The 25,331-nt window shown below is 48.3% G+C and overlaps 1 protein-coding gene across 7 annotated transcripts in view; it reads right to left on the bottom strand.

The window, feature by feature from the left end:
- Hth (Meis homeobox homothorax) overlaps nucleotides 1-25,331 on the bottom strand; it is a 570,441-nt gene that overhangs the window by 453,981 nt on the left and 91,129 nt on the right. For 4 of the 7 annotated variants that reach the window (XM_078179825.1, XM_078179826.1, XM_078179828.1 and 1 more), the window contains exon 7: nucleotides 3,030-3,068. The exons of the other annotated variants lie outside the window; for them this stretch is intronic. In XM_078179825.1, the coding sequence (XP_078035951.1) occupies nucleotides 3,030-3,068 (39 nt within the window). The remainder of the gene's footprint in view (nucleotides 1-3,029; nucleotides 3,069-25,331) is intronic. 7 annotated transcript variants of the gene reach the window in all.

Raw genomic sequence — 25,331 nt, 5'->3', positions numbered from 1 at the left:
CAAAGACAATGATTCTGGAGGTGCCGATAATTTTCCGAAAAACAAACCGCAAAATCGTTTAAGCCACTAACGAACCCGAACCCGATGCACCCGTGATACGGACACGATAAGCACGTAATCTTCCGCTAATTAAAACTGCATACTGCACAGTAAACAACAACGTGATAAACGCGTTGTTCGGCCACGCGATAGAAATCTTTATCGAAAACAACGAAGATGGAAGTTAATCGGCGAATACTTCGATATCGACATTCTTGGACTTTCCACGGGATGAAGATAGAATTCCGAGAACGCCGTTCGGAAACGCGTAACTCAAATTTTCAAGCGACGAATCGATCCATTGCGAACTGTACGAATTTACTTCGACCTGTTCTCGGCAATTTAAGAGCTAAATACGGGCGCGTAAAGGCGCCTCGGCGGAGCCAGCTAGCGGTAGACGGGATTCAAAATGGCGGTGATGTATCGCGGGGGAGAAAGGCAATTTCATATCGGGGGTGGGCGCGCATCGTTAACGCGTAATTGCCGAAATGCGTTGCGCGCCCGTAGGTACAGCCTTCAGGCCTGATCGTTTCAATAGCGGGGCTTACGGCTTAGAAATCCGCCCCGATCTAGCCATCCCCCTTTCGAACCGACCCCCCCTCGCCACCCCGAGCACTGGCATTACTGATTACAGAACCGCAACGGCAGCAACGACGACGACAGCGGCGGCGACGGCGGTGGCAGCACGTGGCTCACGTCTGCGCCCGTCACAGTCACACCGGCCAATTTGCGTTTCCGTAATTTCCGCCTGACAATGGACCACCCTGTACATAATCGCGGCGCGCGTGTGCGCGCTCAACCCCCGATAATCCGGCCAGCTAGGAGACCCACGAGCCACACACGACTGTGTCTATGCGAGATCGGTCGACTTGTGAGTTTTTCGCACGCCAGTGTCCCCCCTTTCTGGGACAAACTATTTGCAAATTCTTTTCCTGGAAATTTTCCGCACTATTCCTGTGGATGATCGATTTTCTGATGATCCGCATTCTAATTTTGTAACCACGTGCATACTTAGTACCCATAGACACCGCACCCTTTATGGTTAATATAATGGCAGAATGATTAAAAATGTAAATTTTTATAGCAACGACATCAAGACTTTTTCTGTGATTCTTAAATCTTTTCACGACATTTACTTGACATTTAACTAAATCACTGCTTGTATTTCGTGACCTGAAGGGTAATTCATCTGTTTAATTTATTAATTATAAGAAGAATAAACTGGGATTGACGGTAGGCGACAGCTTTTGACAGAAAACGGGACAAAGAACTTTCTGTGTCAGAAAATAACAGATTCGCGAAGTTTCGATTAGAACTGAAATGAAAAATATGCAGATTAAAAAGTAAGATAACCGGATCGAGATTGTATTGCACGATTGGGGAAATCCATCAATGCACTTAATCCGTGAAGAACAATAACGTCTGATTTCGATGTGCAAGACTCTGGGCTAAGGATTTTGAATTTTGTGTATTTAATCCGATAAATTCGTCTTATTTATTTGCGAAGAAGTGAGGGAGGTTTTAATGAAAATTTGAAAACGTTATACGTTGAAAATGATTAGATTGCTTAAATGGAATTTAATAAAATATTGTTAAAATGTGTATTGAAATAAAAATTGTTCTGTTAGTAGCACCTAATAGGAGACGTTCGAATGCATGTGGTTAATTAGCATTTCTTCGTTTATCATAATTGTTATAGTAGAGCGAGATAACTTCTGCTTCTTGTTTGTCCTACATTTACTTTTATCCTTAACATCAAATTTTGTTGTACTTAAACGAATCGATGTCCATATTTAATTCATTTTTACTTGCTCTGACTGTCGCTTTGAAAAACATCTTTTCAAATAAATACTAATAAACAGCAATAAGAGTTCAATTATAAAAATATTACCAGTTCAAGCACTAGGACATGTACCTTATATTTAATATATCATCTATGCAATCTTCGTCACGAGCCTGACTCGTTGTTCTAGCGCAAAGGGTTAACGGTTCGCGGGAATCTGTGAAACGCTTATTCGTGAAAGTCCGCCCCACTTCGGTGGCACTTCGGCCCACACTCCGCACAAATCTCTTCCATCCGAGCGGACAGGACACCGTCAGTTCCAGCCCCGAGGACTTAATAAGCCGTCCCTTTCTCATGCAGAACCGTGCCTGGATCCGAAGTCAAGAACGGACTGTGGTCCCGGGTTCGTGTTGCCGGTCCCATGGAAAAGCGACAGGGGCCGCGGCTCGTGGGCCAAATCCTTTCCGAGATTCGAGATCTCGGCTTAACCCGGCCCCGGAAAGCGGAGGGCCCCGTTGCGAGTGCGGATTTCGACAATGGGACGCGCAGCGGGGGTGTGTCGGGGTCCATTCTCGACCCGTCTATTTTCCGAGGAGTCCTTCCGAGAATTTTCCGGCTGACAATGGCCGGGGGAAAGACGTTAGCTGGCTGCGTCGACGACAAAACCCCGAAAAGAGGGAAAGAGCGAGAGAGAGAGAGAGAGAGACAGAGAGGGGGAGAGAGACCCCTGAGGCCCCGGGGCAACTGTTGACAATCCGGTGAAAAGGAGACGAGAGACGGTGGGACGACAGAGAATCGGGAAACACTTTACCGCCGGACGCGACCGAAGGAGCCAGCGATTTCGCACAATGGCATTAGAACGGTGCCGGAAAATCCGTTTAGAGTCGCTTTTTCGCGGTAGAGCCGGGGCGAAAGCGCGCGTCTTTCACTCCTGCAGCGTGTGTTGTGACGACCGATCAACGTGGCCAAACGGAGTCGGTGTCCGGGCCGGCCGACCGCGTCAATGGAGCTCCGCAGGGTGCAGAGGAAGTCGATGCTAAAGAAATTGAGAAAGGGGAGGAATGACGTAACCGGAATTTCTGGGGATCTACTTTCCAGTCGCTGCTTCCGTGAAATTCCGTTTTCGCTTTCCGAGTTTCAATTTGCCCTAAGCATTTGCATTAAATTTTATCTTACACGATAAGATCGCTAGCCAAACTAAAATTACCTTTGTTTCGTGATGCATAACAGCCATACTATCAAAAACCTAGAAGAAAAACAGAAAGTATCGTGTGCTTATACTCGCATAAATGTTTAAATAATGGTGAAAAGAGAACAGAATTTTATCCCGATTTAAAAGAAGGCAATAGAAATATTCGCAAGTAGCCAAATTTGTAAAATATAAGAATGGATATAATGACTATCCTGTACATCTCTATACATTTTAAACACAACCTATTACGCATTCTGCGTCATTACGAGGTCTGTCTGACGATTCTTCTTATAGTAAGGGCTCGCGTCCGTTAATTAATAAATACTAATAATAAAATACTAGAGTCGTCGGTCCAAGTTGGTGAAACGCAAGAAGCCTGCGCATTAACGCGCGAACATGTCCAAACATCCGCAGCGCGGCAATGGCGAAGGGCGCAGGATAAATAAAAGAAAAGCGACGGTGCCCTGCCGAAATCTCGTTGCCGTCATAAAGGAAGCTCGCGTTCTACAATACGCCCGCGCGATCGTTCTCTGAAAGGCAGCCCTGTCTCCTCGACAAAACAGAGCCTCGAAAATCAGTCCCATGGCGCGTCCTCGATATGTGACTCGAATAAAGGGGTGTTTCGGGAACGAGAGCGAACGATAGACGGCCAGAGAAAGAGAGAGGGATGGAACGATCGGGCACAATGGACGCCGGAGGAAGCTCTCGAGCTCTCCGAAATGAAATCTAGGCAAAAGGGGTTGTTAGCCACCCTTGTCGTACCTGCGCGCCTCTCTCTCGGTGTGCCGGCGTACGCGTTCGGCCGCGTACGTGCGTGCAATACGCGGGGCTTTCGGTCGTCCGGTCCGCGTTTGCACATGCAACAGGCCTGGAGCCAGGACTCTTTATTTAAACGGAGCACAGAAGATATGAATGCCCGGCCGTGGATTAAAAGCACCGTGGCGAGGAGAGGCCGGAGGGAGGGCGTCGCGGGGGAGATCGGGCACGAGAGGGAAAACGGAGAAAGAGAGAGCGAGCTTCTGGAGAGGATCATTTGAATGAGTAATACTACACCTCGCGCACCCACCCACACTTCTATGGAGGCCCCGTGCGCGCAGCAGCTTTGTTTGATGCGGCGCATTGTGATCGCTGCCACCGGTTCACTTTATACCCCCGTTCCACACACAGGTACGCGTGCTTGCCGGCAGCCTGCATGTATGCGCGCGCGCCTGTAAGTCCGCGCGCACACTCGCTTACGACCTCCACCCTCTCTGTCCCTCATTCTCCCTTACCTCCACCCTCTCTCTCTCTCTCTCTCTCTCTCTTTCGCTCGCTTTCTCTCTTTCCCCTTTCCGTGTCGTTTCTTTTTGCCAGCGCAGCGTATACTTCGCCGACCACGGGTCCAACTATACTGAAAATTGTATTATAATGCAGCCGGGACGCTCGACAATGAGGGAGCGGCTCGGTCAAGTTGCCTTATGCCAATCTCGCCGCGGAGGCGGTTACGATTTCAATGAGGAGGAACGGAACCACGAGGAGAGAGGGAAAACTGCGTGAAAGAGTTCGCTGCAGAACCGACTCTGCTCACCTTTCGATACCGCTCTAGCTGAGATCTCGCTGCATTCTTATAGCAGAATTTCATACGATGGGCTCACTTTAATTTAACCGCTGCCATTACTTTCATATCGACATTGATTAGTGCTCCTTCGTTGTGTATAATTTTCGTAATGGAAGACTATTTTTGATTTACGGATTTCTTTCGATTCTAGATTTTGATAACAGTATTATCATATTTTGGTTTCATTTGGAAGAAATAAAATTCGTATTTAATCAGAGGTAAAAATTATAAAGAGATGATGTCTATTTAATTGATGATCTATCTATGATAGATGTATAGAGGACATGATTTATCCACGTCTGATTCACAAATTTTTCTTTATGTTTCAACATATCGTCGGTTGTATAGACGCAAGTATAAATAAATTAACTTTAAAAATAGGTAAAATTTCCGAGTACTTGAAAGAAAATGCTCTAAGCACTTAAAAGAATCAATTCTGCTTTACGGTAGATTTACATTCATTAACAATAGTAACGATAAGATTGCCATACTCGTAGCTAAACTATTCGCATGATTCACTCATTTATCGCCATTCAACATAAATTAAGCTTTGCCTTCGTAAAACTAGATATTTGCCCATATATTATAAATTAATAAAACGATTCAATTAAAAATCCCTGTCAGCCAAGGATCGATTTCGAATTTGCAGAGAGCGCACTGGAGCTTCAAGTCAAGGGGCTGGCGTCGCAACGATGACGAAAAATGCCGACGAAACCACCCCCGGGTAAGCGAACGAAAGGCCCTCGAGACAAGCGGCTGGAATTCCATCCGGCACTCGACTTCCGGGGCCCGCTTTCGCTCCGTGGTTACACGCGCGCTGTTTACCGGGCCGATTAATCGAAATTCACGTTTATCCGTATGCACGAGCGCGAGACGCTTAACCTACCTTTCGTTGGAGAGCTTACCGAGATCACTATTAACTGGGCCGGGATAAACCACGGACGGCGGGTTCTTATCTGGCCCCGCCGCCAGATAAATTTCGCCCGGGTCCGCGGATTAGGTTCGTGCAAATAGTGCATTCCGTTATCGGCGCCGTTGCAGCGGGAGAGCGTCCCGCCACGCGTCACATGTGTGTACGTCTCTCGTTTCCACGTTGCTCCGGTGGACACGCGATTAAAGGACACGCGCGGTACCCTCCGTGTAGGTACGGCCAGGACGAATCGCGCGTGTCTTATCTGCGATGCTGCTGGACACGTTGCCACGTCCCCGCCGTTCTATTACCTGAGCATCCCGGAAACTTCGGTTCGACCGTCGGAATTCCCGGCGCGATGCGCCCCGCAAACGGAAAATTCAAATCAGAAAGTGTACTCCCCGATTGTCCAAACACAAGGTGGCTTGCTATCTAATTTTCCTTAACGCTGTTTCCTCCGAGCGACTTTTAACAATAGAACCACCGAATACTTAACAACGACTCGTTTTTCGTATTTTCGTTTACACTATGCCGAAATTATACGACTGTTTATTTTAATAAACTCTTGAATAAACTTCCTGCGTTACATATTATATATTACAATGAGACTGTGCACATTGAAATTAGACTGCAGATTGTAAGCATTTCTAACAGAGACCAGTGAAACCTTGGTTATAGCTAGATTATTCACTAGAGTGGCATAAATATGCGAACATTGAATAGCCATTCCAATGCAGTGCCAGTTTTCATCTTTATTAATTTGTTTAGAAAATCGTTTTGCATATGGATTGACTGCCTTGGATTGTGCTGATTACATACAAAGAGTAATTACGTGATAAATAATTCTGATATTGGAGAACTGAATAATCGAGGTTCTACTGTACATACAATTTGAAACAATAGAAAGATTCAAAGAATAGAAGCGTGTGAATATATTGCAATCATTCCTGTACAAATCCTATAGGAAGAAATTCCAAAATGACTTATGTGACTTGCGGTGAATGTAGAAAATTTGTATTTCGCATAAAGATCCGTAATTATGACAGACATCAAGAATAAATATGTAAGTCATAAAATAATATACACCGATCGCGTCAAGATAATCGATGCCAGTTTGTAAAACCGTTGAAGATAATTGAATGCAGAGAATATCGACGCGGTAATTAGCCGAACAGCGTGCTAGAGTTAAACGTTGATAGAAGCATTACGAAATGTGCAAGAAATCGATGGAAAATGTCTCTACCCGGATATCTTTTTCCCGCGAGTAATACCGGCAAATAAAGGAGGATCGATTTTATGAGAAATCCAATCCTCGATTCGTTTTCGTTGGTCTTTTTTTTCAGAGGGGTTCGGCCGCGAGGGTGAGCCGCGGTAAATTCTACTCGGGTATCTACGATCTAGATAAGCCTCGACGGTAAGAAACGACGGCCGGGGCGGATACTACAAGAAAGGGATAAACGTGAATTTCGATTAATCGAAGGGACAACAAGTTGTTATAATCTCGGTTGTGCCCGAATAAACGGGGGATCCCGTGTAATCTGGGGGATGAAACCGGAAATCACGTTCCGCCGCGAACGTTTCATTAGCCGAAGGAAACTTATAAACAATAATACTATAATAATAATGGGCCGGGGTTAATCTGCGGAGCGTTCGTGCCGGTTTACCGAATTATATTAGAGGATTTAGCCGACGATTCGTTGGAAGCTCTTCTAATTGTGTACACTTTCTGCGAAAGGAGATTAAATAATACGATGTAAATGGCGCGGTGTAAAAAGGAACGGAACAACCCTTCCAATTAATTATAATTGTTCCGCCGTATCCTACGTTATTCGAACCGAACGAGGCGCTTGTTACGGTTCCCCTCCACTCCCTCGAAAATTCTCCGAAGAAAACAGCAAATCAGAAATGTGCCGCGCGAGTGGGCGGAAATTATTCTCGGAGCAGCGCGAATCGATCGCCGCGTTTCCGTTCCGTGGAAAAAAAAGAAAAGGAGAAAAAGACAGAAACAGACTTTCAATTTAGGAAAAACATGTTGCGAGCGAGTCTCGCAGGATCTTCAGCCCGTTCCCCATGGATTTTCCGCAAAGAACGTAGCGGAACCAGGCCGAAGGAAGGAGTCGAAGGCTTAAAGGGCTTGCGAGATAGGTGAAGTTAGACAACAAGGAGGATGCGCGCCGGGCTTTATCGCAGACAGCAGGATAATTAAATTTGTCGAGGTGATTTATGGCGTTGCAAGGGCTCGGGGACGCAGAAGCGGCGGCGGCGGCGGCAACGTCGGGGGTGTAGATATGCCGGGGCTGCTCGCAGAACGCGACACGGTCGCCTTCGACCTCGCCCCGCCGTTCCTCCGCGCCGCCCTTTCTTTTCCCTACCGGCGAAAAAGGCAAGAAGGATGGACCGAAATTACTTGCAAGGTTTACTTTACTACTGCGGAAAATTACACGGAAGAGAAATATTATTCCGGGACCGGGGAACGACGGCGCGAGCCCCGGCAACGACGACAAATCGTTGTCCCGAGTTAATTCCCGCCGAGCGCTACCCGAATTTTCGATTCCTCTTCTCGCGATATTCCTCCGCGGGATTCGCATTATATTTTCGGTGCTGACACGTTTGCTTTTTTTCTACCCGGGCCCGCGGCCTTCTCGAATTATTTTTAAACGGTGAAACAAGTGAAGCCCGTGACGCGCACCGCGGGAAAATACGGGGGGATCGCTCTCGGGAACATCGAATAAATTCGGGAAAGTAAATTTACTTTTTATTTACGGTCGCGAGAGGGATTTGGGTCAGCTTATTCGGCACCTATCGGTCACCACACCCTTGCCGCGGAATCAATTTCTTTGTAAAATCTTGGTGGTTATTTGAAGCGCGTATGGAGACACTCTGTGACATTGGAAATAGGGTAGAAAAGCTAATTATGGGACACCAGGCGTTTTTGCTATTTGAGGAACTACGGAAATTGAAACTAAAAATATAAAATTCAGATAAATAATCACTGTTTTGTTTTTTCGTAATCTTAATATAATTACTTTATTAAACATTGATCTTCACTTATTTAATACTGTCTTAAACTTTTTCATAAGCTTTAAAGAAAATTTCTCCAATAAAACAATTTTTGTGATATTTTAAGAACTTCCTACTTTTACATATTTAATTTTAACAGATAAATAATTCACTGAATTTAAATAAGGAAATTTAATACGTCTTCTTCGATAAATGTACAGTTAATTATGCTTGGAAGCAAACGAAAGGCACAGTAATCGGCTATTCCACTGTAACTAACTCCACCATTTAATCGCGAGAAACACGTCAGTGTCGCGGCTAACAGAACAAGGCTCGGTGCGAACTGGTTTTATTTATTGTAAAAGTAGGTCTCGAAGAATTATTCTAGAGCGCGCTAGACGTCAGCCATTAGCATTGCAGTACGTCAGTATCGCGTTTCTATAGCTGTTATGGCAAAAATTTAACGTCATCGCGATGCCGTTGATAAGCGAGCACGGTACCACGACGGTTTAAATGTTCTCGAATATGGTAACAGGTACGAAACGCCACGACGACGACGACGACGGTGTGGTCCGAAGGAATGTCGCGGTTAATAATTCACCGGTTTTACCAACCTTCCGTTGGAAACATCGAGTACCGGTGTAAAGTTGGCGACACGTAGCAGGAGATAAGACAAGTATCGCGGGCGGTGTTTCTCGTAAGAAAATAGAGAGGACTACCGCGAAGGAGAGAAAAAGAGAGAAAGATAAAGGGAGAGAGAGAGGGGTAAGGGGGTGGGTCGCCCCTAGGCTATCGGGAAAATCGAGGCGAAAAGAATTAGGGGCGGCGGGTATACGTTCGGGAAGGAAAGAGGCCTCGGGAACTTCTTCTGCCCCTCGTGGCAAGTGTCGTCGGCCTCGTTAAATATTCAACCCTGTAATACAATATCCAACGTGTAGCGGGCCCTGGTACCGACGGGATAAACGATTTGCGAGGACTAAAGGGCGGCTCGTGCACGAAACCACCCCCAAAACGCGCCGCTTTCGGCCCCGCGGAAACGTTTATGGGTACACTGGTCACGTAACGGCCATGCTGATAGCAGACTGGCACAAAGGAGCCTACCAAGAAAATACTAAAACCTACCAAATTTTCGAGCGGTGACCAAAGCGTTCGTAAATGCACGGACCGAGCCCAGGTTCAAAAACACTGACTCTTTTAGGTCTCGATAAAATAGTCTCTCGTCATTAATATTTGAAAATTGAAGTTCATGTAGCACGATAAATATCAATTTGTATGTCCCTCTAAGAAATTATTCCAATCAAGGTAGTTCGAATTACTGTAACTGTAAAGATAACGGTGTTATAAGGATTAAATAAAGATTTAATTTTTCTGTTCATTGTTACTTCTTGCAACTGAATCGGAAGATCTCCAATTTGCATCGAAGAGTTTATTTAATGCTATAATTGCGCAGACGGTAAATTGTTATCAGAATTATTCAAGTAGAGGAAAAATTGCTCTATGGCTCACGAATGTTCCAGTTGATTTAAATAAATACGACTCGTCGATTAAATCAAATTATTTAAAAGGAACATTGGGAAAGAACGTTTAACTAAACGACTGAATTATTAATTTTTGAAAGAGCGTTAAATTACTGCGGTGAGTAAATTCAAGGTACCGGAATCCATCGCAGCGCATGATTTGGTTCGGATCGATACGCGTCAGCCGCGAATGTGATCGATAAGGGAGCCTATTTCGCAGGAAGATCGAGATTTTCCGAGGAAAGCGGCGATGAAAAGAGTAAATGGCCGCCCGTAGCAACCCTCCAGAAAATCCTTCCCTTTCATTCGCTGATCTCGCCCCCTGCCGTCTGCTCCGGTTTTTCCATTGAAAAATATTGCAAATTTCCTGGCCTTTCGCGCGACACCCCGACCACGACACGCAATCAACCGCGAAAAGATAACTTCCCCTCCAGCCGACCTCGGGGCTTGCACCGTGCTCTCACCGGGTTCAACGCTGTCACGAGCGGTGTTCGGAACGGCGGGTCACAATGAAATGAATTTTTACGTCTCGTTGCTGCATCGGATACGATAACAAGGGAAACGATTACGGAGGTTCGCCGAGAAACGCGCAATTGATTCCGGAGATCAAAGGCGATCCAAGGTCCGTTAATAGCCACGGCCACGAGGTGTTTCGCGTGTCATGCGAATCGCTCGTTGGATCTCTTCTGGAATACGTAATCGCGACTTTGTGAATACGTAACGAAGGCGATCGCACCGACTATACAGCGGTACTGAATAAACGAAAGGTGGATCACGGATCGGGATTTACAATGGCGACAGATCGAAGAATGATATACGTATCAAAACTTTGTGTCTCGTGGATGAAACGAGCCATCAACAGATCGCTTTGACCAGGCACACTCGTATCGGAGTTTGAAAGTTACTTAGCCACGTTGTTTGCTGATCTAGGTGTGAACACTGCCGTTGACGGAGACATGACGAACGCCTAGGCAAGAGGATTTGCTGAATCGATGTAAATGCTCCTTTCAGGTATAGTCGCGAGGCGCTGTGCATTTGCATATTATTAACGTCGCGTCGTTGGACAGTCGATGGAAACTCTTTCCACCGTGGTGTCGCCAGAACCATGCCGACCACAGTTTCCCAACAATTTCCAATTAACCGGCGGAGGCAGTGAATTAGGAACGAGCTGGCAAAGTGTCCGGAAGCAACGGGGCTCAAAGGGACTCCAAAACGGAGCGTTCTCGCGTCCAGCGACGGAGGAGACCGGGAGGAGCAGAGGCTGGATCGCGGACCAAGTTGGCGAGGGCCGGTTATTTTAATAACGTTATAATAAGACGTCGGGATTGATGCTAAACTATTCGCTGGCAGCGAGCGGCCGCTGGCAAGGGGAAAGATCGCGTAGCCGACGCGCTTAAAGCCACCGGCACAGAGACGTCTAGATCTAAAGCCTGTCGCCTACGAGTCATTAACATACTTACTACCGTGCCCGGCTAGCGGCGACGCTAGCTCGGCCGCGGAACTCCCTTTTTCCGGCGATAAAATTAAACGAGCCGATTTCTGGCGCACCAAGGTTCCCGTTTGTATCTGTCTCGAGCCGCGTGCCGCCGCCCTCCCCCGAGCCCTCCTAAGAGTGACGGTGCTCGATTAATTCGACGCTGTTTACGCGGATACGCGGCTACCGTGAACGATGACAGCCCGCTCGGGCCTCTTAATATCGTTAGCCGGCTGCCACCGGATATCGCGCGAAATTTCTGACTTGCTCGGCTTCTACAGTCCCTGGCCACCCCCGTCCCCAATCCGCGCGATGCGAGACTACGAAAAAATAGCATTTTCTACGAACATTTTACAGAAGAAGTATCAGAATAGTAAAGAATATTAAATGCGATCTTTATGAGCACAGGAAAGAAAGAGGAGTAGCAGCGTATAGAAAAGATTGGTCAACGAAACCAGACGAAGGAATGCCTCGAGCATAAACACACGTCCGAGCTGAGAAACTAGCACGGTTTTCGCGCGCGTAGAAAGAAAATAGAATCGTGTAGAAAGAACCGGTCACGGAGAGTCTAAATGTTTTCTCGTACCACCGTCGACCATCAGCTCTGTACAACCTCTATACAGTTTCTTCTATATCCCTCGAGTTATCGTCTACGTAATCTAGAACCACCAAGCAAGTACAGTCTATAATGTCTGGTTGTAGAACATTGTCCGTTTTCCATCCCCCGAAGCCGTTCGTGGACAGCTCCCAGAAACTCCGGACATCTAAAGGCGTGACCCTGGCCTGTCAGAAGCGACGATCAGATTTACATCCGGCCGATCGCATGGATCGTCCTGGCTAGTTTAGAGGGGCAATAAAGGAGGATGTTTGAACACGAAGGCTTGGCCTCCGGGTGTTCCTCTCGCGGTCGAGCAGGAGAGAGAGAGAGAGAGGTAAATAGAGAGTGAAACAGAGAAAGAGAAAGAGAGAGAGAGAGAGAGAGAGCGTGTCCGCTTCAGGCCTAATCGTTTCTCCCACCAGCCCGTCGATAGAAGTGATCGTGCCCGATGACTTTACGGGCGTCGATGCTCGTTCCCTTGATTTACGGCGCCCCTAACCTTCGCCGCGTTACCTACATTGTTTCCCCCGCGCGGCTAGGTTTCTCTTTACGCGCTCGTGCCTGCTCGCAGCGGCCTCGACCTCGCGCGCCTAACGGGGTACCGTCTTTCCAGGTGGAAGACCGGCGAACGATCGGCCGATCGGAACGGTACATGAACGACGGCAGACGGCTGGGAAACGGAAAAAGGTGTTTCAGTACCTGTACAGGCTGATCCGCCCCAGGTAAACATCCTTCGGTCGAAAGTTTCCGACGTTATATGCTTGAACTGCACGAAACGATCCGGACTTCGTCGTGTAATTTATTGTTGGGGGTAATTCGGAAGTGGCGGCACGAAATTTATTAGCTTGCCGGGGAGATTGACCTAGGAATCCTGTTTTCGGTTTGCAATATCTGTAGCCCTAACTGCAAGCGAATTAAGAGTGACAACGTGCGACAGTTTACTAGCTGATTGTAACAACTAGCAGTTAAATTGTCTGCGAAAGTTTTATAGCTCGTTACAGCCTTTCTCCCTAATTACGAAGTTAGAGCTCGTCTATAAAAGAATCCTTACGACTGTCTAATCATCTCGTGCCACGGAACGGTAGAATAATCGCGGAACATTCTTAGAACAATTTAGGTTACAGGTGATATAAAACATCAATGATCTCTTAACGAGAGAGGCGTAAGTAGGGTGATCGCACGATAGGAGGACGATTCATATTTACCAGCAAGTGGGTTCGCGAAGTACGTCAGTTCCTGCTCCGATTCAAAGGTGGTTGAGATTCGATCATTTCGCTTAACAAGCGACTCCCCGTAATTGTGGCTAATATGCGGGAAACAACGGCCCGGCACGAGCAATTAAGTCGCCGTTTGCAACACGGGCGGTCTCTTTTACGACGACACCGGTCGTAATTCAGCCGTTTCGTAGCGTCCGATTTGCCAAGGTATTTCTCCTTTATGCGCGAGGACTGCTCGGCCGAGTCGGCTGCCGCCGTCGCCGCCGACGCACCTGGCTTCGTGTCATCGAAAAAACCGCGCTGAAAGCCGAGAAACCCAGCCGAGGGTTAACTCTCGGCTCGGCTGATGCACCTTTCTGTTTTCGTATGCGGGCGCAGCTGTACCCGGCAACGGGAAAAAAGCCAACGAAGAAAGAAAACTTGTGGTGACGCAACCTGGTCCTTTCGGACGATTCCGGAAGAGTCGCGTCGCGGAAAATAACTCATTTTACTTGCCAAACGGGACCGATCAACAAAGAAATCTAAAAATATCGGACGCTGGTGACGCGCGATCGCAGCCATCGTCGGCGTAACATTCCTCGAGCGTTACCGTGTACGTGCAACCTCTTCAATCTTTCGACATTTTTAATTTCAAACGATCTCTATATTTGGTCAGATATTTCACGTTGTTAACTGAATTTTAATTGTAGACTCAAATAAAAAAGTTAAAACGCTGGAGTCGTTTATCTCTTTTCATTTGAAGTAACAGCAAAGTAATAAGAAGTGTTTTAGTAATTCAGAAGCGTTCCAACGATCTGTCTTTTACAAAAATGATTGCGCTCTGGAAGGCGTTCAGCTAGAATTTTGTCAGGAGCAAAAATCTCTTCCTCTTTATACCCATTTCCTTCCTATTTATTTTCCTAGGATCTTTTCGATTATACGGCGACTCAATCAAGCACATTAATTTCATGAAAATGTTGAGACTGTTGGTATAGAAGAGAAGGTGTTAACGAAGGGCCTTTAGAAGATTTCAAGCAACCACGACGTTCGACCAGCTGTCCGAAGCACAAACCGCAGAACGAGCTAACAACGTGGTAACAGCGCGCTTGGTTAGACGGAAGTTGCGAGGACTAGCGGCAAGGAAGACTATCTGGGCAGAGTGGACTGGATTGCCGGACCCGTCGGCGAACCGGGTAAATTCCAGAGGTTTCTGGGGTCCAGGATATTTGCCCACGTGTCTTCTGTCTCGCTAGATACCGGGCTGGCTAGTCGGACAGCGCTAGATGTTGTTTTGCAGCGCCGGAATAGATATCGGTGGTGGCTGGCGCGGAGACAGGGAACTGCCACTATTTCTGACGAGAGGCGTCTTGCCCCCGCGCCTTCAACCACGTCACCGTGCGTCTCCCCCCCGCGCGCCTCCCCGCAACCGGGACCCGGTCCCAAGGTGTCCCCCGACGAAGGTGGGGGAGAAAGGGGAAAGTCGCACGAGAGAACGCGCGCGCGTTAATAGAGGGCAGACGCCGAAGCGGCCAGGAATAACCATCGGGATGTCACACTTCCATATAGACATCGCCGGTGAGCTCGATGATCTCGTTCGGAGCTTCCTCTGTCTTTCTTCTTCTGGCTCTTGCATTAGCCACGCCTCGTACTTTACGATAAAAATGGAGTTGACGCTGGCACGCCGCGGGATCGGCCGCAGAGAATATTCCACGGACGCGGCAGAGAGAGAGCCCGGTTCCGCGGTGAAGCGTTTTAGGAATTACTCGAACGATCGAGAGCAGGATAAAGTAATTGAATAACCTATGCTCGTCCAGCTCTCTCTCCATTAAACCTCGATGATCCATTCGGATAATTCGTCGACCTCGATTCTACCAGTCTCCGACGAGAAAAGTTCTCGCATATCCTCTCCGTTATCGGATATTAATCTCACAAAGGGATAGAATTTGATCTTGCGAGGCTGAGCACCGTGTCTGGATTTAGAAGTCGGGTTGAACAAGGGAGCCCGATGAAATAGTTCTAGATACCGGGATCGCACAAGTGTACCGATCCCAAAGAATAACAAGGGTCGCCGACGTTGTCGGCGTCGATCTGTTTAGGATTGTTCCCCGTGACAACTTTCAGCGACCCATCGGCGAGAGCGACGAGTTTACCAGCCTAGCCAAGATGAATGGAGAAGCGCGAGGTTCTGAATGAATCAGAGATTTATGTATCCGACGACGTCCTCCGCCGTGTTTATCTTACCACCGATTCATATTTTCCTTGGGGCCATTGTGTGCTCCCGAAGGTCCGGAGTCAAACTTTCGTGAATGAAGAAACACCCGAGGGAGAGACGGCGTCCTTTTCGATTACCGACGGGATGTGAACCGTTGGTCGATCGAAATAAGAGGACGTGATAGATATCGAAAATTACTACGACAGAATTTCATTTAACCGAACTTAATGTATGCGAACGAAATTATCATCGATGTCTAGTTTTTGAGGGACCCGGGTTATGTCAGCAGGTTCATCTTTAGTATTAATCCACGCATCTGAGCGGGATCAGCTCAGAACACCTTTTAAGCCGCAACAACATTTTCAAAACTGAACTAAATGACTTGAATTCCTTTTAATAACAAAGGGACTAGTTTACTAAAATGTTCTTTTAATTTTACCATTATTGTTACCAAAAAAGAAACTGTTACTTGTTAACATTTTTATCTGAACTTGAAACGATAATGTAAAAAATACATTTTGCAGATTTAGGTAACATATGAATACTGAAAAATTTCAGTGAAATCTCGAATATCATTTTCCAGGAATTATACCCAGCTACGCGGACTGTTTTACTGTACATGTACAGAATTTGTGTCAAGTGCCACCGGTTGCAGAGGCAATCATGAAACGGTAAAGGCTACGATCGATGAGTATTTAATCGAGTTAGCGATCGATCGAGGCTCGTCTATCGAGGCAACGCAGCCCCGGCTTCTCGGCAGACCGGCGTTTTCTCAGGACGACAGGCCGCTAGAAGAATCCAGTGGTTCTCGGGTGAACCGCGGGGTCAACGATTCCCGTGCAAGCTTATAAATCCTCAATTAACAGGGACTTATGATTCACGGGAGGCGACGCGGAGACGATGAAACGAGCCGCTAACTTCGTAGGCAGATGGTGTCGTGCGAACGTCGGCGCGGAAAAAGGGAAGCGTGTGCTGGTCCGAGAAAATCGCGAGGCCGATCTCCGGCGGTGAGAGGAGCCGGCGTGCGAGGAACGGAGAGGCTGCGAGTCCGCGTATGCACGCGCGCGGCTCTGTCGGAGGAGTTAAGAAGACGGCCGGGCATTCTAAGTTGCGGCTAAGTTTATCCTAAGCTCGTGTCACGCGAACGAGCAGTTAACAAAACGCGCCGTCTCGGCCAGAAGGAGGAAGCACGTTGTTTCGTTCAACAGCCGATGACACACCTGCCGGTGTGCTCGGCTCGGCCTTACCTGCCGGTGTCCGAGCTGCTATCTTCTTCGAGGGAACAGAAATCCCTTTCTTCGCGTCGCCGCCGTCGTTTCCTTATTCCTCCGTTCTTTGTTCTCCGCGGACGATGCTTTTTGCGACAGAGAATTTCGGACGGGATCGGGGCGTTCGTCGCAAGTATCCGATTCGAGCTGCTCCGACGACTCGGCGACATTTTACAAACCGGGTTTTGTTAATTGCAAACAACTAGATTGTCGATAAGAAGCGAAGACAGATTGTTAGAACAATAGAGAGTGACAATTCGCTTGTTAATTTTCCGAGGTTTCGCTCTCGATTTCAATCGACTGGTTATTAGGCGGCGTTACGGGCTAATGAGGGAAGCTTAAAAGAGAATCAAAGTCTCCCCCCTTCTGGCCGACTCTTTCCAATCGCCCTTTGGAGGCTGGGCACGTTTGGCAGGAGGCGAGCAAGAAACAAATTCTCGAATCTCTTCGGCGCAAGCCGTTAACGACCTAATCGGAGATCCTCGGCCCATTGTCGAAGGAGATAAGCGGAGGCAAGAGGCTTCGACAACCGCCCGTCCCTTTCATTCTCTTTCATGACCACCCGGGATCTAGCGCCAATTCGTGAATGACAAATGCGTCTGCGCGACGCATCGGGAGCACGTCCCTCTTCCCTTTCCGAAGGAAGCAGCTACCGTGGGAAGTGAACTCGCCCGCCGCCTCATGAAAAATCCAAGGGACGTTCCGCGATGCTCATCTTTACCTTCCACGTTCGTTCCCAATTACTTCTACCGGAAGATATTCCCTTGCACAAGAAACCGAACAATTCTCCAAAAATTTCAGAAATATTCTTCTCCGCGCGTTCGATGAATTATTCCGACATCGGAGTCGTCGAAATTGTGATTCCGATACCGAAGAGACCAAGGCGCGACGTCGAACGGACGGAGTCTCGACCGAAGAGGAAAGCACCGCGCCCTATCCCATCGAATTACGGAGCTGGCTATCATAAAGGAAGGAGATAAGGGAGCAGATAAGAGAAGCCATCGAGGAGAGAGGAGAGTGTCCTTGCCGGCGACGTCGCGCGTCGGTTCGACGAGAAACGAGTTCCGAACGGGAAGAAAAAGGGGATCCACGCCCACACGCGACGACGAGAGAAAGAAAAAGATTGTGTCGCGATGTGGACGTGGTTCGCACCACGCCGAGTGACTGATCCTCTCAGCGGCGCGTCTTTCAATACGCGCGAGGACCAACGCTGATTGCCATCGCGCGACGCCACGTTCCGCCTCGTTCTTTTGTCGCCGAATCGCGACGGGGACGACGGCTGACTTCGTCTCCTGCGGCGATCTTGTCGCGATTACATGATCGACAATTGGTACCGAGCTTTCTCTTCGACGTTTCGACGGAGATTTGCAGGAAATTTCTTGGTGCGAGCGGACCACGGGGCAAACAGATCAGCGAGACCTTGTTGCTGGGAAATTGATTTGAGAAGCTCGCTCAGGGAATCATTGGTTGATCTTCTTTGCAATCGCGCAATTTAGATAATTGAGAGAGAACTGATCTCACTATTCAGGTTTTTAATGTTGCTCGAGTGTGACTTCAAGTGTCTTTTTCGTGGTTTTTTATTAAAAATTGTTATTGTTAGTATTATTGTAACGTTATCAACTATATTACGATTACTTTTCTGTTCCACTTTATTTGATCTAATTTATATTGATTATATTGATCTCTTGCTTTTTACTCACTTATTATCATTATTCTTGTTTCTTCTATATTTTTCTAACCCATTTATTTTTATATGACTGCTTTATTTCTATATCGCCTGTATTACGAATTGTATATAACAAATTTCATGCAAGCACTTTTAATGTGCATATGAAATGTCAATAATTATTCTACACTACTTCTTTTCCTACTCTATTTTTAGAGATACTCTCATCACACTTCTATCATATACTTCTTAGATATTAATATATTTATATCGTACCCATAAATCTTAGACGTGTATTCTTATTATTTATGTATAGTAGAGATTGTAACTCCGTATAAAAATAAATTCAATAAGATTTAATTGAAAACGTCTGCCAAATGGTTAATATGGAGTAACGAAAATCTGGACGTCGGGATGTGACCAAACGATGAATATAAAATTAGAAAAGGGTATCGCGGGGTTGGGAGCGCTTCTAATACCGAAACATCGGCGTCGAATGGTAGAAGGCACGACAAGCATCCGAGACACAGGAGCAAAGCGTAGAAAGAAGACAATTGGAGAGCGACGAGTCAATTGCGGGCGCATCTATTCGCGAAACCGGGCTCAAGGCTAAGGTCGCGCGATCGCCGCGATCGTGCCCGGTGATCGACGAGCTTTTCGTTTTGCTCGGACGGCCGGGTACCGTAATGCAAATCGACGAGCGCCGCTGTCGAACGCCGCGTCGCGTCGCGTCGGCTGACACACGGCCGTCGCGACGCCTGCCTGAACTCCACCCGTGAAATCAGGGTGCGCTGACGTGTTACAAGACAGCGCCACGCAGAGGGCACACGTAGCACTTAACACCAGGACGTCGTCGGGCTCTCGAGACACGCCGATTATTTCGGCGATCGACTCGCACGGAATCCGATCGATTAAACGGGCACGAGAAAACGAAACCCGGGAAATCCACGGAATAAGAACACGACGGTGTGCCGCGCGTTCGCTCGACGGTAATTCGCGGGAAATCCGCGGGACCTAGGAAAATGCGTGAGAGAGAGGACCGATGGATCCCGGGACGGAGGGACGCGAGCGCGCGCGCGCGTGCTCACGGTTTTCGAGATTCTCCTGTTCGCTCCCTTTTTCAGGCCGAACGAATTCTGAAGCCCGGCACCGGCCCCGGTTAAATTTAGACCGGTGAGGTCGAAAAACGAACGAACTCATCGTGACTCTCGAAGCCACTGCTAGTCACTCAGGGAACACGGTTACGGTTATCGTTGTGCTCCGGGGAGAACATCAGACGGATCGAGAATAATTTCGGGGCGACAGCATTCCCGAAATATCTGTCTGGGCCCGTAAGAAGTTCCGCACTTTCACAACCCCCGGGCAAAAGTGGCTGCTGGATAAACTCGGCTGGCTTTAGTTCGACTGATTATATTATTTTAGGTGATAACTTGTGAAAGAGAGCGGTCTAGTTCCAGAAACAGAAGGTATAGATACGGAATTCAGGAAATTTACTTATCTAGACTCTGTTATCATACTCGATGAATGCACATTGCAGCTTACAAGCTAACGCTTACTACAGCGATCTAACTATTTCATATGTGCATGGAGCATCAGACAGGATTAAGCATAGGTTTAACCCCCGGACGGTGGATCACTATTCAAACTATACAATTGGCAATATTTACAACAATTCTCAACTTTATTCATCAATTTTTTTAACCACATTTTTCGACATATTTTATTATCAGTTTTTTTGTTGTTTCTAGTGCAACTATTATTTTCTCAATTGAATTTGGTTATCTTAATGCTAAACAACAATACATCATAGCTTGATATACTTGAAAAAATAATGTTTTCTTTAATAATCCTAATTATCAACAGTTTCATTATTTCTTCAAACATATTTGATATATCTCGCCTTAGTAGACCCACTTATTTAAGTCGGCACTGAAAGGATTAAATACACTGGGTCAAAGCGAATCGGTAATCGCGGGCCGCTGGTTAAGACAAGAATAGTGTCAACAAATACCTGCAACAAGTGTGCATGCGGCAGCGACGAGCGACACCATTGAATAAGACCGATCCTCCGCGGGGAAACGGAACAGTAAGCGTGTAAAATGGCGTCGGTAAGGAAGAAGAATGCGACGGAGCCCCCCCCTCCAAAATTGAACTTTCTCGGCGAGGGTTCAGCGATACGAGCTTCGGGAGCGGGAATCGAGTGTCCAAGCCGTCCGTCTCCATTCCGGAAGTCGTGTAGCGTCTCGATCCTCGAGAGTCGTTCTCGCGGTCGATTTACCCGGGAGCATCCGGCGCGGAGCGGAGCGGAGAAGAGCAAAGCGGAGCGCAGAACGACACACGTCCGTTTCGCAAGATCCCAAAACGGTCGTCGGCTGGTGTGCGTGCGGAACGCGTTCGGTCCGCGGCCCACGGACACGCGTGTTCGCACGTACCAGTCGGCGTCCGCTGGGTTCCCTCTGATCCTCTAATAGGATTTATGCGAGCGGGCTCGATTACCCGCGGTCAAGGATCCGGGGCAGAGGAGACCGAGCGCGCGGCATTCGTCGCGTTAATTTCGCGACATGACGTTCGATTAATCAACCGGCAGAAAAACGTAACGCGGGGGTTTGGGGGCGAGGCGGTGCGGCGACCGCGACGACGGGGGGCGGGGGGCAGCGAACTTACCGGGAACAACGGGCGGACACGAGAGAAAGGGGGAGGCAAACGTGACGAAGGGGGCGGTCTTCCGAAGAGGTGGCGAGTTTCGATTTAGCGTGGTAGCGCACCGACGGCGACGGCGACGCGACGCGGCGCGACGGCAAAAAGGGGACACGACACGAAGGACAAGCGGACGAGCAAAGGAACGGAATGCACTCGGAGAGCGTGAAACGGCTCGTAGCCAGCGGGTGGCGGCAGGGTGGCGCGGGGAGGTGGCCGACAGAAAAATCCCAAGGAGAACCTGGCCACCGCGGAATCTACTCGCGGTTGCAAAAACGGCGCGACGCGTTCGTGGAACACCGAACACGATTCTTTTGGAAGAAAATCGCGCGCGCGCCTCTCCCCTCTTCCGTTCTCGCCCCTGTCCACGGGGTAATAACGATAAAATCCCGCGACGCCTGTTCCCGGGGTACCGACCACCGCGCCGTTCTCAGGAGAGAGAGAGAGAGAGAGAGAGAGAGAGCGGTCTTTGTAATCCGCTCACGTAGCCGCACGCGGTTCTTTCGCGATCGTATATCTAACGGCGCGTCCCCGGCAAAAATCTTCGGCAAATAGTTTTCTTCGCACCTCTTTTGCCGCGCCTACCGGCCGCGATCTCCTCTCACCCGGTTCGCTCGGCGAGCGGCTGTTAGGCGTGGAGAGAGAAAGAGAAAGACAGAGAGGGAGCGAGAGAGCGCGGCTCGCCGCGGAGATGCCGAGATGTTTCGCGCCTCCGAGAGGAGAACGTTTATATGCAGGCTGCGCGAGAGATCCGCGCGGGGGATACCGAGGCCGGGGAGGATGGAGAAGAAGAAGTACCGTCGCAGCTTGTCGCGGTTCGGTTCGGTTTCTCGTTTCCGATCGGAAGGCGGAGAGAACATCGGTGGCGGCATCGGCATCGGCGCACCGGAATGCATCTCTCTTCTCTTCTCTCGGCTCCGTTCCGCTCGGCTCTGGGAGCGGTCGCGGCGCGGCGGTGGACGCCGAGAGAGAGAACGTTTCTTCTATTTTTCGCGGGCTGGTCGGCGCGGCGCGCGAGCAAACGCGCTCGCTCGCCCGCTCGCTTCTCTTATTTGGCGGTCCGGCCGAACCGAGCGAATCGAAGGACGAGAGACACGAAAGGCTAGAGGAAGAGTCCAGGGAGAAAGGGACGGGATCATCGTGGATGTTCAGGGCGAGACGGAGAGGATGATTCTTCTCCCTCGTCCTCCGCTTCTGCCTCTTCTGCTGCTGCTGCTTCGTCTCTTCTTCTTCTTCTACTTCGTCGTCGTCGTCGTCGTCGTCGCCGTCGTCTTCTTCTTCTTTCTCTTCTTCTTCTCCCTTTCATGCAAGCCGGCCCGTTAATCCTCCACGGATCCCGGCAGGATCCCACGGAGATGCACCGAGGGAATTTGCATACAAGATCTTCTGGCATCTCTCCCCTCCCCCACCCTCGGCCAACCCGTTCCCTGTCCCTCTTGATCCTCCGATCGCCACCGTACGTCCCTCTCGCTTCTCGTCGCCATCGCGACCCGCTTATGCCGCTATTCCCGCTTCGACTCTTTCGGTTTCGTCTCTCTTTTACTCTCTCTCTCTCTCTCTCTCTTTCTCTCCCTCTTTCTTTCTCCTACCGCTTCTCCTCACAGAGAAGGCTCGTCCCTCGGACTCGGACTCGCGAGGAACTTTGTCTGTCAGACTCCCGGCCAGAAACCGATCCAACCGTGGAACAATGGGAGAAGACTCGAATTCAAGGTCCACCGTGACCTTGGCGATCGGAGGATCGTGGATCGAGATGGTGCTCGTTAGCAGTGGATCGTCCCTACTCGAGTTTATTTGGAGTTAAATTATTTGAACGTCGAGTCACGTGCCCCGCGATACGCTGCTAAGTTGGTATAATGAAAAATTCCCTATTATCGTTAATGGACGTAAAAATATTCAAATTTGGTAGCAAATTTTATTTCTTTTGCAATATTTACTTCAAAATGTTCGAATAGATATTTCTAATCGAACAGAAGTTCGATTCAACCTGTCTACACAACCACGCTGCCCAAGAACGAAAGAAACTGTTTCATATTAAAACATCAATTAATAAAGTCAGAATTACTTAAATATGTTAACTAGTGTTTGGTATATTTTGTGCTACACAAAACAGCTCGTCTCCTTTCATTATGGCCCAAGAAAACTGAAAGGTTGATCACCATCTAACGCGTTACCTCCGAGTCTACCCGAGCTAATATAATTAAATTCTAAAATCTGCGCGGTCATCGCAGATCTTGGTCGCCGTGGAAACGATCTTGAATCAGCATGGGGAACCGCACCTCCCGATCGGGGGTACATTTATCGAGAGTTCACCGAAACGCGAGACCAGCTACGTCATCTGGGGATGTATATTTTCATAATGTAATATCGTTGCACCACTTAGGGGTGGACTTTCTTTTTAGGAGGGGTGGCCGTGGCTGAGCGGATGCCAGGCACAGCGGGCGTCAACAGTGGGGCGAGCCGTGACGTCGGGAGGGAGGGCAGGATATGACGAGGGGGTGGGGAAAGTGCGTCGGAGGGTGTTTTGCTGGTAATTGGTGCCAATTTAATCCTGCCCTTCGCCCGACGTAGCCTGTATTAACGCTAAGGGAGGAACCGGGGAGAGAGAGAGAGAGAGAGAGAGAGAGAGAGAGAGAGAGAGAGCCGGTTGCCGAGGGTGGCCGATCCGCTAGAGTTCTCCCGCACCTTCCCACGCCGCTCTGCTCCTCGCCGCTCCTCTCCTGCTCCACCCCGCTCCCCACCTCGCCGCTCCTATCCGCGGCGAGAGTTCGCCACCCCTCGATTCCACCGGCGAAAACAGCCGCGCCCGCGCTTACACCCGCAGACATCCACCCACGCACCGCGATACGCGCTCGTGTGTGTGTGTACGTACGCGGACGCCACGTGCTCCCGCGCCGGGACCACGGATGAGTGGCAGGAACACAGCACAAACACAACAAGCAAAGCTTGCGTGCTCGTGAGAGCCCGCTAGGAAAATATAATTAACGGTAATCGCTCGCGTATATGGCTCGGATTAACTCTGGAAAGGGAGGCCGGAGGGGGCCGACCCCCGCGTCAAATTCTTCGGGGTTATCGGATCGAATGAGTTTTCCTATGGGATTACCGGGGCACACAGCCTCCGCTCGCCTCTCGCTACTACCACTGCCACCGCTTCCGGAAAATTGCCACCCTCTCCACGGAATCGTCGTAATTCACTTGCACGAGGTGTTCCATTATTAGCGGCGCCTCTTTCAGGCCGGCTACACTCGTCACGGTGACCATTTTCTAGCTGGTGCTCGTTGACGAATTGCAGGTGGACGATATTTTTTAACTGGCAGTGTTCGTTATTTTATCAAATTATTGTATTATTTAAGCAATAAATTACTTATATCATATTTTACAAAGCAGTTTGTTGTATTTTAAATAGTAGGGCGATCGTCATCAACAAAGTCGTAATAATTTTAGTAATACTACACCTAGAGGCATAACTCCTTCGGAATATTCAAAACCTAAACGATAGACCTAATTAATTGGTGCTACTTTGTCATTAATAAATTCCGAAATATTTCTGATGGAACAGTATAACCTTATTTCGATTTAAAGGAAGTGCAACAAATTCTGTGTAACGATCCGTCAAGATCTCACTTTGACTAACGCTTATACTAACGACTTTCACTCCTTCTTCAACGATTTTAATCAATTTAAAAGAATCAACTTAAAAATGTTGTTAAAAGCTACAGCGTTCAAGTTTCCGTTGTATATTGTAATCATATTCTATGGAAGGCCTAATACTTTTCAGTTCGGTTCTTGTTTTTAACTGTTTTATACGCGAATGTAGCCATTGTAACCATTATTTTCATTTTATTATTATCTTATTAGCATTCTTATTATTATCATTACTATATTATTATTATTATTACTATTATTGCTATTATTATTATTATTGCATCATCGTTATCATATCGAATTTTTCTAGATAAATTAAAAAAGCATTCGACAACCGTGAAGACTACACAAACAGCGTAACAACAAAATCAAAAATTGTCCATGTTCGACGGAGTCTCGCCGTTTCGCGACGATCTGAGGCCACGTGTACCCACGCGGAATCCGCGAGTAGTCGCTGGTTATTTTCCACGAGCCGGGTAGATTACGAGGATCGCGTGACGCCCGACGCTCAACGTGCACGGACGTTGCGTACGGGATCGC

This window comes from Augochlora pura, chromosome 4 (assembly GCF_028453695.1).
Source record: "Augochlora pura isolate Apur16 chromosome 4, APUR_v2.2.1, whole genome shotgun sequence".
Lineage (NCBI taxonomy): Eukaryota > Metazoa > Arthropoda > Insecta > Hymenoptera > Halictidae > Augochlora > Augochlora pura.
The sequence above is the reverse complement of the archived record's forward strand: the minus strand, read 5'-3'. Positions and strand labels throughout refer to the sequence as shown.